A 12,830-nucleotide genomic window follows, 5' to 3' on the forward strand; every position below is an offset into this window, starting at 1 on the left:
TGCTCCCCGTGACGTGGGCCACTTCATGTCCTGCCAGCCCTTGAGCAAGGAGGGGACTGAAATACTGGTTCCAGTCTCTTGGAGCTGACTCACTCCAGAGAGCAGACCAGGTGAGTAACAGCTGCTACGGCTGCTGAGAGAGCCTTGACTGAAATAAAGATCCCCACCCTGCACATCCCAGGGTTTCCTCCCCACCCACAAACCTCACATTTGTCACTTGGGCTTTTCTGTGCAGCTCTAACCTGAAACTCCTCCTGATCACAGCCTGCCTTGGCAAAACTCACCTCCAACACACCCCTGGCAGTTCTTTACAGCTGGAGGTGCCTGTGATGTGATAGGAGCTGCTCACTAGTGAGGGCTGGCTCTGCTCCTGGATGCTCCAGGAGCAGCTGGATCCAAACTTCACCCCACGCCTCCTGCCACCTCCAGCCGTGCTTGCGAAGGGAGACAGTGCTGTGAGGCAGAGCTGATAAATCACAGTGTCCATCATGTGGCAGAGGCACAGTTTGACCATCTACAGCTCTGAGAGTGGTGGGAAGTCCTCATGATCTCCAGCAGAAGGCACACAGAGGACAGGGAGGTGCTGGCCAGGTGGGCTTAACCCTGGTCCCTATGGCTGCTCAGTGCATCCCCCCCAACCAGAAAGAAATAATGGTTTTTAGAGAATAGGTCGCATGAAGCTGGAGCACTTGAGGTAAAACCTGGGCAGAATGATGTGGAGGAAGAGGAGGGCTCTGTTTCTTCCTTTGTCTGGAAGCAACCCCGGGCAAGCACACACAGGATGGGGCAACCCTTCCAGGGTAAGGATCCTTAATCCCTAAGGATGGGGTAATCCTTCCAAGGTAAAGACCTTCCCCAGCCCCCAGGGACAGCACCAAGATTTCAGGGCTGACAGTAGGAAATCTGTCAGCAGCACCTGCGGTTCCTGCAGCAACACCTCTTTGCACAAGATCTCAAAGCACTTTGGAAATACCCAGTTACCCCACACTCCCCAAAGGAGGGAAACAGCCACGTTTCCCAGCAGCAGGGGCAGGGAGAGACTTCTCAAGTGAAGAGCCCAAGTCACATCAAAGAGACAGAACTGCAGATGGTGGTGGAAAAATCTGCCTCTGCTGAAGGATCCAACACCAATTGTTCCCTGTGCCTCCTCTTTTCCTTCAGTAGTAGAACACCATCCAAATACTGGAATTTAATGGTACCAATCCAGCTGTCACATGGCAGCCTCCTGCTGCACAGCCAGTTAATCATTGAAGCAGGGACCAGACCTGGAACCTATTAATGCACAACGTCTCCTCCTGCCCTACTCCCACCGCACTTCCAGAGCAGCAGCAGACTCCAAATTGCACTTCCCTGCTTTAATATTTAAAACCTTCTGCATGGGCTGCAGAACTGGTGACCCTTCCACCCTCCCTGAGCCCTTTCCCAAGCAAAGAACAGCTCCCAGTTTCCATCAGGAAGATGGCAGGGAGTGCTGAGTACCAAGGCTAAATTTGGGAGTTTTGGCAGGGATTCTCACCAGCACACTAAAATCTGGATTCCCAACTCGTGCTGCTCCACTCAGCCTAATACCTGCCTGACCCTTGCTGGCTGTGTGACTTGCCCAGCCTTTTGGCCCCACAGCTTCAGCATTCCCAAAACGCGCTTCACTCCCCATCAGCACACTCCAAACACCTCGAGACCACGCCCAATCTCTTTTTTTGGCTTCGTCCTCCTCCCCTCCCCACAGACCATGCCCAGCTCCAGCCTGGGGGAATGGGAACATTCAACCTCAAACCACTGCGGAGAGCCCACAGCTCCAAATCCAGATTTAGCCCTCTGACACCCGTGCTAAGGAGTATTTCATTTATTCCAGCCTGACTCATCCTTTGAATGTATTTCCCTTTTGCCAGACAGAAACCTCATGGTGTCTCTGCAGGTCTTGCCACTTCTCCACTCTAAGGGAAGTGACTCAGCTCGAACCATGGAGCCAAGTTCCCATGGGAGCAGATATCGAAATATTCTCTCTCAAGCATACTTAGTTGAGGAAAGGCTTTTAAAAAACCCTCATTGATTTGTTCTGTTTGTTGGCCTAAGAGCTGCACAGGGAGTGGGGTTGGGTGAGAGATCTGGAAAGTTCGTGCAATCTGTGTCTTCTAGGATTCTGTTTCAGAGTAGAGGGTAACTGGGAATGAGCCAGAACAGAAAGGTTTCAGCACCATGATTGAGGAAACCTTGAGTTGAAGTAATTTAATTCACAAATCAGGATTTATTCAGCTCCTACTGGACTGTAACATTTTGTCTCAATGCTTTCCTCCTTCACCCACCTCTTCTACAGAAAACAAACCCAAGTGGCTCAGCCAGCCTTAAAGTGCAGTAAAACAGCCATGTGGGAGGATGTGAGAGGCAAAAAGGGTGTAAAAAATGAGCAGAATCTGGAAGATGTCCCCTGCTGGCTGGTCAGGGAATTCAAGAGAATGAAGGCAGCCACAGCAGCTGCTGGGAAGAGGAATGAAACCAAGCGAGGTTTGGATGATATCTGGAGAGCAGCTGCTGGGTAACTCCTGTTTGACAGGTGTCAGTGTGAGCCAGGGGGGCTAAGCAGGACCTGCTCCCATGTGGGACATTCCCCTCCTGTCCTGCCAGGTGAGACTGGTTCAGCTCAGAGAGAGGAATGGCTCTGGCACTGCTGCTGGAACACAACTCTCAACTTTTCCAGGGAGAGGAGCACAGGTGGAGCACACCTGAGAGAGCTTCGACCTCACTGGGCACAACCACCCAGGCACCTCAGCACGCTTACAGGAAAAAAGAAGATAAAATTGTGGATTGTTTCTAATTAGAGACATATTTTAGAAGCATTAATTATGCTCCATCAGCCAGCTACTTCTTGCAAAGTAAAGTAGTGAACAGGTTGTAACTTTCATGAGAACAATTGGTCTGGAAAAACAACCTGGGTGACACATCTGGGTAGGGTAAAGCAGCTGCTGCACCAGCTTCCAACAGGAACTGTGAAATGGGAGTCTGCTGAAATATTTTAACATCTTATTTTCATTCATAAAGTCACCCAAGAGAAATCTAGCAAATGATGCCACCAGTGAAGAGCCACAAACAAAATCCAAGTGATTTTGCTTCTAATTCTTCCTCTCCCCACCCAAAGCTACCAACTCACCAGAAGTTTGCCTGCTCACACACACACAACCACCCCAAGTTTTGAGCTCATTTCTCTTTACTTCACAGTCTTAGCAAAACAGATCTGCATTCAGAAGTCATTTCACATTAATATATTAATCAAATGCTTTCAAAATAAATATTTTTTTTTAAATAACCATTTCTTTACATCACCGCAGTAGCAATTCTAGAAAAGTCAGTGCACAAACAGTAGCAATTTCATTAATCAGCTAAACTCAAACAAGAAGAAAACAAGAGGTGGACCTTTTTTCTCTCCGAGCAGGCTGCATGCAGCAAGTCTCAGCAGTTCCCTAACACAGAATCCTCTGTCACACTTTGCTGGGAAGGATTTTCTCTCCCAGCTGTCAGAAGTCAGCAAAGTGTGACTTGTGCAAAGCTTTGAACAGCACAGAAGTTTCATAGCCCAGATTCTGATCAGCCCTGGAGTTGTTGCTAATGAGACCAAGGAATCAATGCTATGAGGAGTCTGCGTTCAGGTGACTGGGAATTCACAGCTGGACCAGGAACACAAACAGCAATAAACAACACTTTGGACCTTACAGCTTATTCCAATGTTTTGCATATTCTCTCAAGTGCTTCCAGGGCAGAAGTCAACTGCTTTCTGCCCATTAGCTGTTAATTCACCAGGTAAATCACAGCAGGAAGATGTTTCACTGGCCAAAAAGTGTAACTTGTGTTACAACAAAGGAAAAACAAAAGTGCGTTACAGACTATGAGAATATTCCATGAACTCACATATCTAACTGGAAAATAGAGACAACAGAAATATTAGTGTTCCCATGGGATCTAAAGTGGTCAGATGCTACTGGAGAACCCTGTGAAGAGCAGTGTGTCTGAGGAAGGGAAGTTGGTCAGCATTGTCACACATGGCGCACAGCAGGGAAATCTGAAGGCCTACCAGATTACTTACTATGATTGTCAGGAATGACTAAAAACAAACCCAAGAAAGCTGAATACATATCTGAAAAATGCCACAGGTGTGTATTTCCTTTGAGATCCCAAAGGTTTCCTTTGAAGCCCTTTCTCAAGAGCAAAGAGTTGGACGTGACACTCTGGATTAAAAGGAATAACCAGAGGCATCCCTGTGTCCAGAGGTGCTCTTGGATGCACACTCAGGTAAATTCAAGACACCCACCATGCCCAAGGGCCTTGTTTCCATGTCATGATCATGTTAATTAGCAGTTTAGAGCAGATGCTGACTCTAAAGAGGTATAATTTAAGTATCAAAAGAAACAGAGCTAAGGGAATCAGTCACAGATGAAGAGAACCCCCAGGTATAGCAATGCTGCACACAGGGAGGAGGGAATGCTGCAGGACAGCAAACCCTCAGAGCTCCAGAGGTGAGCCAGGCTGCCAACATCCCTCCCCTTGCTCTGCACAGACCTAGTACTAGAGCCCCTGAAAGCAGTGTGCCTTGGGGGAAGGCTCTACTCCTCAGTGCTATGGACCGTGCCCCAAAATTCTGCCAAAATGGAAAAAAAGAAAGCAATGAGTCGTGGAGAAGTTCTCTGTCAGCTTATTGGTTTTTCTTGTCCTCTGGTGGGAAGTACGGAGGAGGGGGTGGCTGGTCCTGCAATAAAGATGATATAAAGACATCAGTGTATGGGTAAGAATAAAAAATTAAACTCAAAGCCCCCAAAAAACCCAAGACACCAACATGAATTCAGATGAACTTTGCTGTGCCACTGAGAGATCTGCCAGACACACACCTGGGCTCCCCTGCAAACGCAGAGCAACAGGGACTCACCGTGGGCATGTAGACATTGTGGGGGTTGCCTGGGCTGTAGTAAGCACTGGCAGCAGCTTCAGCAGCCTTGGCTTCAGCTGTCACACGGAGAGAAGAGTCAGGTTAGGGGGACACAGAGAACTCTTACAATAAAACAAGAATTCCTGGCCATCAAGAGTTACTAACAGAGCACCATATAACCAGTGCTCAAGTTGTGAAATAGCTACAACACACACAGTTGAGCATTATCTCTTCCAGTTACCACAGAATTGTCAATACCCAGTGAAACAGACAAAGATTGAGTTTGGAAATGTCACCTGGGACTTGCATGTCAGCCATAAAGAAATGCTTGCTGCTGCCTTGCCTAAATACAGACCCTTTATAAACCATCCTCCCTGGGAGTGAAAACACCAGGCAACACAAAAATCAGCACAAGTTTATAGCAGCTTAGGGGATTCTTGCATTAAAGATGGTAATTTATGAGGATAATCCACATCCTCTATTTCTGCAGAACACAAAAATCTTGTACAACCCTCTGGAGCAGTGCTGCTTTCCAAATAATAGTTCAAAGATGAATGGTTGTTTATTCAAACCAAAGAGAAAAGTTAAATCCTTATTCAAACAAATATTCTTATCTGCAAGAGGTCTATGGCTGTGTCCAACCACAATAGCTCTTTTTTCATTTTAATAAATCCCAAATGAGTGAAAAATGAGGCTGATATTTCCCCAGCTCCTTTCCATCATCTCTTCCCCTGTTCCATATTGTTTCAGGAAAAATAATCACATTAAGAGTGAAACAGGGGAAGGGGAAGCAAATATCACCCAAGCCACAGTTGAGAACTAAAATGGACCACAAACACGTTTCACCATCAGTTTCCTTGTATTCATCCATTAGGGCAAGATTACCACCACAAGAGAATCACAAACTGTATTTTTTCTATCAAAAGAATAATAAATCCATCTGTAAAATGGCCATTAATGGTGTCCACCCTGGAGAGAATCAGGCTGGACTCCAGACTGAGCTGGACGTACAAAGCTGGAGATTAGGGGAGCTCTCTAATCCCTTCTCTAAACAAATTTCAACTTCTGAGTGGAGCTTCAAAGTTCTCCAAAAGACAAGAAGCAAAGTCTGTTTCATTCCTAACAAAACTGTGGTGAGTTCATTCACCTGGACACACTCCTTACCTGCAGGAGTGGAGGGCAGGTCTGGGCCACTGACAGGGGGTTCCATGGGCCCTGGGTATGGTGGGGGTGGAAGCTGCATGTAGCCCATGCCTCCATCTGCCATAGGAGGACCAGGATAAAAGTCTGTCAGGAAAGGAGATCACACAGCAAGAGACTTAACTCCTCTGGGTGGAGTTACCAACACAAAGAAGCCAAGGCAAACATAATTAAACTCAGGAATAAAAGCTACGTAGCAAGTCATCACTAAAACACTGTGTAAAATCTGTATTTCTTGCCCTTTTTACCTATTTTAACTCTTACTAACTAGAACAATCCCCAGCCTCAGTTCCCAGGCTTACCTGGAGGAGGAGGTGGGTATGGATAGCCCCCATTAGCTGCAGGGGGTGCAAAAGCATAGGATCCATTTGGCATGTAGGAATAGCCATAAGCTCCACTGGGTATTTCACCTCTGGAGACTGGAAAAGCAAAGACAAGATCTCATCAGAACATCAAGCCTGCAGGCCAAGAACTCCAACAAACTTAGAGAGTCCTTATCAGCAAAAAAGTGTCATCCCAATAAATCTGCTGCTCATTGGATGTGAAAAAAATACTTTTTAAAGCAAGCTTCAGACACAGGCAAGGGTCCTAAACCCACAAAACTCCTGCAGATACCCCCAGACTTTCATACCTTGTGATGCCACCTGCAGCATCCTCTGCCCAAATTCAATTGCACCCCCAGCTGAAAAGGTCATCTTGAATGTGGCAGATCCTTCCCAGCCACCTGAGGGAGGAAAGACAGCAAGGAGAAGCCATTTCCATGCTATTTAGGTTATATGCTCTATCTACAGATGCTCTGTGTATAATTCTTTAAAGAGCTTATCCCAAATATCCAAGTTAAAAGAAAAAGAAAAAATAAAGCAGAGGAAGTGGCAGAATTATGGTATCATCAGAAAAAAAATCACACTGGGGTATTGTCATGTCAAGAGACACCTGAAGCAGAAACATCCATGAGGGAGACCTTGAAAAGCTTTCTGGAGTTGTGGCTGTTGCCACAGCAGCTGCCACAGGCCAAGCTATCAGGAGTGCTGGGTTTGCTCTTGCTTTGGATAAGATTACTGCTGAAGACAGGGATTTTGTTAATCCCATTTGCTAAAAAGCCTTTGCAACTACACCTGTCAGCTCCAAATTAGTTTGGGAGTCTGAGTGCCCAATGAAGCAAAGAGCTTAATGAAAAACATGGCCCACATAAATCCATTAGAGCCCGTGGAAGACATTTCAAGTCAGGATAAATAATAATTAAAAAACAAATAAATTAGTGACATCTCATATTACAGTATAAAAAAGAAAAACACACACAGTCCAGAGTCCCAAGAAAGCATCAAAGCAAAAGCTGTGCTGAAACAGAAACAAGTAGATTAAAGAGCCTTTTAAGCTAAACCAGACTCTCATGGCTGTTAAGACAACATCATCATTAAAAGAGATGGCCTCTGGGGAAAATTCACAAAGATTTAGCTAAAGCCCTTTGCCTTTCACACAGTTTAGTTTGTCATTACTGCTCAGGCTCCCTCTCATGCTGGATTGTCCCACTCAGCTCCCATGCAGAAGCTGCTTTCAGGATTCCAGCTGAAAGCTCCTACACCCTGTGCTGTGACTTCTGTGCTACAGCTACCAGACTGAATCCAGCTGAGGATGAAAGTTTGCTGAACTTTGTGCCTTTGGTAAAAAAAAACAGCGAAAACCAAAATTATTATTGAAAATGTCTGCCACAGCCTTCTCACTGAGTTTAATGTGAAACAGCTCCTTAACTTCCCTGATGTCAAGACAGTCCTTTCCAAGTGCCATTTTCACTGCCAGGATGCACTACAGCAAGAGCACACCTGTCCTTGAACTGCACAAGAAACATGATGGAAAAAGTGCTCTGGGGATCTCCACCTGAACCCAAACAGAGCCAGAAAGAATCTGAGTTTTTGGCACAGGAGGACCTGGATGCAGGTGGGAGAGGTGACCCCAAGTGACCAAAGCAAAATTACATGCTCATTCTTGCTGACTCCACTCTGATGTTTATTTGCTGAGATCACTTGTTTAATTGAACTTAGTATTTTGCAGAGGGCAGGAATGAGATGGGTTGCAGAGCAGATCTGCTCATTGTAACTGAACAGAGAGCTGATAAGGGGAGCATTTTTAGCTGCCAAAGAAAGAAACACATTTTAGCAGGAGTGTGAAAACCCATTTGGACAGTGTCAAGTTTGGGTTAGCCAGGATTTTGCTGTGAAGTGAGCACTGAACTGAGACACAGAACACACACTGTGTGATACCTACCTCCTGCCTCTGCTTTCACTGTGCCCTTGATGTAATTTGCTCCAAACACTGGCTGCTTGATCTCACAATCCTTCAACAAATAAAAGGGCATCACGAATGACTGCATAGCATCCTTCCCCTTCGACACAAAGATAACCTGAAAAGAAAGTAACATTACAAGAGCTATTCAAAATAAACAGGAAACACAGCCCTGATTTATTATCTGAACAGACTTCTCCATGGACTCAAACTCCCTCCCACATCACCACTTCTGCAAGCCAAAAGCTACAGAGAACAGCCACAGGGGTAAACCAAATCCTCAAGGTAATAAAGCCTTCCAGGAAGTCCCTTGCTCAGGTAATACTCCTTCCAGCTCCCAGAGAACCTGCTGCTCCACACAGCTATGATTTAGTAGCTGTGCTGTTGCATTCAGCATTTCCAGACCACTGTTAATTTCCAGTTTGAAGATCCCTGATGTACTAAACAGCTGCCTGTACAAGAACTAATCAGATTTATTATCTGTTGACAAATAGATGGGATATGCCATGAATTCATAATGCTTTCCAGAGGGAGAGGATGAGCTACACTTCAAGCAGGAGTAGATTATCCTGACTTTCATGCACTGAGGACATTTAAATACAGACTCCAGGGCTGTTATCTCCTTACACGAGATAAAGCCTTTCACCACTCACCCGGTAGGGAGTCAGGAAAACGCTCCCTTTCTTGGTCCCCTTGAAGGCCTCTGGCATCGGCTCCAGATCACTGAAGGTAATTTCTACATGGTCATAGGTCATCAAAACACTGCAAAAGGTGCCAGAAGAGACAAGAGTTACAGCTCAAGGCAGAAGTGCAGCCTGCACAGAAGTTTACTGACCTCCCAAAACACCTGTAACCTCAGGTCATGCTGAGCAGACAAAATCAGTTCTGGTTTGCCTATTTTTTTTTTTGTTGTTGTTGGCAGCAGCAACTGAAGTATCACTGGCTGCTTGTTCCCTTCTCAGTGTGCTGACACAGCTGCTGCTGCTGTCTGCATAACCAGGCACCAAACCCGGTCAATCGAAATCTCAAGACATTTATTTTCGTTTTAAATCATTTTGCATTTCTACTGGATCAGTTCCCTAAGTCAGTTGCCCACAAGTAATGTGACAGAGAAAGGACTGCAGGAGAAGGAACTGCTCAGGCTGCTTATGCAACACGGCTCTCAAAGGTCTCACCACAGCTCAAGCACCTCTGACACAAAAATGTGATCCAGAGGAACTCCCCTTCCTTGCCACAAGACTTCATTAACTCGTGCTGACTGCACTGATTCCTTAATTCTCAATTACAAACTGACCTGATTAAAACCTTTGCATGGACACAGCAGGTAACTTGTATTGACATTACAGCACCCACATTAGGAACTCTAATCCCTAAAGCTGCAGAAACCTCCACCACCTCTATCTTTGGCAGCTGACGTGTTTCCATGCTCAGTCATCTGCCTTTCCCTTCTTCCAGTAAATACCTGTCCCTCCAGGAAAAGCTTGGGAAGGGCAGTGGGACCAGCTCTGCTCAGGCTGCAGCATTTCAGGCAGACCCTGATCCAAGCCAGGCTGACAGCCGGGAACAGCAACACCTTCAGCTGCTGCGCTTCTCTCAGGGAATGCAAATTTTAAGTAGAGTTGATCTTACTAAATCCTTCTAAGAAATGCCACATCCCAAGTGGAAGTCAGGCGCAGAATTCGGGCATCAATGTTTAAGCGGCCCCGTGGAAAGAAGCGCTGAAGGATGAACCGCTCCTTTGTCCCCGAAGCAGATGACTGCCACGTCAGAACCACGCTGGCAGACAGCGGGTGCGGACAGCCCTTTGCCATGCAGACAGAGGCGGCTCTGTGGAGGCTTGCCGTTTCCATGGTTATATCCCGGCACCTTTTTCCAACACTGTCGCTCCTTCCCGCACACACAGAAAGGAAGCTGTGCTCCAGGAACCCGGCAAACCACCGTGGGCAGCCTTTGAGCGGAGGCACGATGCAGGTGCAGCACCCCCGAGAGGGGAGGCCTGCGTCCAGGCCAGATCGCCTGGGCGGGAGCTGAGCTCTGCCAGCCCTTCCTGAGCCCTCGGGGGAGAGACTGGGCACAGCAGCCAGAGCCAGCAGCAGGCTGGGGGAGCGGCAGGACGCTGAGGGGAGCGGTGAAGGGGGAGCAAGGCCCGCGGCTGAGGCCCAGCAGAGCTCCCCCCGCGCAGGCCCTGGGGCAGGGGGGTACGTACAGCCCCTAAGCCGTAGAGAAGCGAGGGGAGGACGAGCAACGCCGGCACCGAGAGGGTTAAACCACCCCCTTTAACCGCCTCACCCTCTCAGCACCCCCCCAACCCCGACCCACACAACCCCTCCCCCTGAGGGGGAAGGCAGGAAGAGGGCGGGGGGAGAAGGCAGCGCGCCGCTATCCCCCGGCTCCCGCGGCCGGAGGAAGGGAGAAGGGGATAGCACCTTACTTCTCGCTGTTGTTAACGATGACGCCGCCGCCTTCCGAGTGGTTCTTGTTGAGCGCCATCGCCGCCTCCTCCGCCTCCTCCTCCTCCTCACAGCATCGACCCCACTCTGCGCCTGCGCGGGAAAAAGGCGCTGGCGTCACGGGGCCGATGCGGCATGCTGGGAGTTGTAGTCATCGCCATCGATAGAGTAGGTAACGCGTGCTTCTTCGCGCGGTGCATGCTGGGAGTTGTAGGCCAGCCGCCATGATACCCCCCTTCCCCGCCTCAGGGCCTGCCACAATGTCTCTCTATAACTGTGCTGTTTGGTAGAGTAAAATAAATAATAATAATAATAAATAATCCCTCATATCTCGCGGTTCTGCACATGAAGTGAAATTTACCCCCTTAAACAGCGAAGATGTTCCATTTCCAACGGTTTTTAAAATTCCCACTAGATGGGCGTTTCCTGTTTCGCACACTTGCAAACAGATTTTTGATCCTGTTATTGGCTGCTTTCAATGAATGAAATGTGACGGAATCAAGCACATCCAAAATATTACCCCTATCTACTGGAGTGTGTTAAACTAGAAGGGCTAACCCGTTGCCCTATAAACAAGCCAGGACGGTGTCTGTGTGTCTGTCTGTCAGGAATCTGGGAGCAAGAAAATACTTGTGGCATGTGCAGATCTGCAGGAAGGGTGCAAACTCCTGCCTCCAGGTGTGCAAGTAGGAGGAATTTTAAAAACTTAATGATTGCATAACTTCATTAAAAATAGGAACCCTGAAAAACTAACCACTGTTTGAAGGGCTCCCTCAGATCAGTAACTGACAGCTGTATATCAAAAATATACAAATAAGAGCATGTATTACCTTATATTATATCTTTTTAGATGGATTTGAGCTATTCCCTGGGTTTGCAGCCCAGTCCTGTCTGAGTGCCTGAGAACCAGATGCGAGTGGGGGGGGGGGGGGGGAGCAGAAAAACGACATAATGGAAACCAGATTTAAATAAATGCAGTGACATAATCTGTACTGTTTCTTGGCAAGAAGAGAACAAGTTTGTGCTTTTCATATCCGCTTTTTCAATAAGCAGTAAGTTTCCCTTTTAAGAAACAGCCGTAACAAATAGTCCTGATTCTTCTCCTATTAAAGTCAGAAGCAGAATCCACTCGGCTTCCACTGAAAAGCCCAGATGGAGCATTGGCACCATGCACGAACTAAGACCCACCAAATAACATTTTTATCCTAACTCCAGTTGGCATTTGGGATTAAAAAAAGCAGCCTTCATTTAAAAAAGATGCTGCTGTAATTGCCAGTGTGTGTGTGGAGCTCTAGACCTCCTCATCACATAGAAAACCTTGGAAATTTATACTCTCAAATTTGAAAACACTAAGGAAAAAACACCTAATCTGTTAATCTTTTTATTTGTAGTATGAGGACATAGAAGAGAGAACTGAGACAATTTGTTGTTTTGAATTGCCCAGGGCTGACAATTGGTATTGGATTTTAAGGTTCTTCCGCTCCTTTTGCAATAAAAATGTGTATATGGCAGAATTCCCTTGGACAGACTTGGAAAATAAAATCTGTGTTATTTTATGTCAGAGGTACAGGACACAGAAAAGTAAACATGAGCTAATGGGACAACTCAAACGGTTTGGTATTTAAAGGAAAGACAACCCAGAGCAATGACTGTATAATATTTAATGGTCAAATCATAGTCTCTAACACCATTATATTATTCTGTTATGGTTTTTTTCCACACACTGTAAAATACCCTACAGTTACTGTATTTTAAAAAATCCTAATTAAAAAGAGGAACAGTCTTCGACAGCAGAAATAACCCAAGGGAACAAGGAAAGGCTGTTTAATCTGCCAAGTGCTACCGATCCATCTCAACTCACCTCACCCTGCATTTAACCCTTTGTTTACAGCAAAATCAGGGATCCCGAGCTGGCGCAGTGCACATTCCCTAATCGTTCCAGTTTACACCCCAAGTTACTGGCAGCACAGAGCAAGCTCTGACCCAGC

The 12,830-nt window shown here is 46.7% G+C and overlaps 1 protein-coding gene across 2 annotated transcripts; it reads right to left on the reverse strand.

Annotated features, from left to right (window-relative positions):
- Positions 1-3,184: 3,184 nt before the first annotated feature.
- WBP2 (WW domain binding protein 2) lies at positions 3,185-10,934 on the reverse strand. Of its 2 annotated transcripts, none has more exons than XM_069032544.1 (8): positions 10,824-10,934; positions 9,046-9,154; positions 8,375-8,510; positions 6,744-6,836; positions 6,415-6,531; positions 6,077-6,172; positions 4,913-4,989; positions 3,185-4,735 (listed from the first exon to the last, which is right to left on the reverse strand). In XM_069032544.1, exons 1-8 carry the CDS (start codon positions 10,880-10,882, stop codon positions 4,682-4,684), a joined length of 741 nt encoding a protein of 246 aa, XP_068888645.1. In that variant the 5' UTR covers positions 10,883-10,934; the 3' UTR covers positions 3,185-4,681. The 2 variants fall into 2 exon arrangements, with proteins under 2 accessions (XP_068888645.1, XP_068888643.1); XM_069032542.1 differs by having other exon boundaries at positions 6,077-6,199; positions 10,824-10,933.
- Between the last annotated feature and the right edge of the window lie 1,896 nt (positions 10,935-12,830).

This window comes from Aphelocoma coerulescens, chromosome 18 (genome assembly GCF_041296385.1).
Source record: "Aphelocoma coerulescens isolate FSJ_1873_10779 chromosome 18, UR_Acoe_1.0, whole genome shotgun sequence".
NCBI classification, from domain to species: domain Eukaryota; kingdom Metazoa; phylum Chordata; class Aves; order Passeriformes; family Corvidae; genus Aphelocoma; species Aphelocoma coerulescens.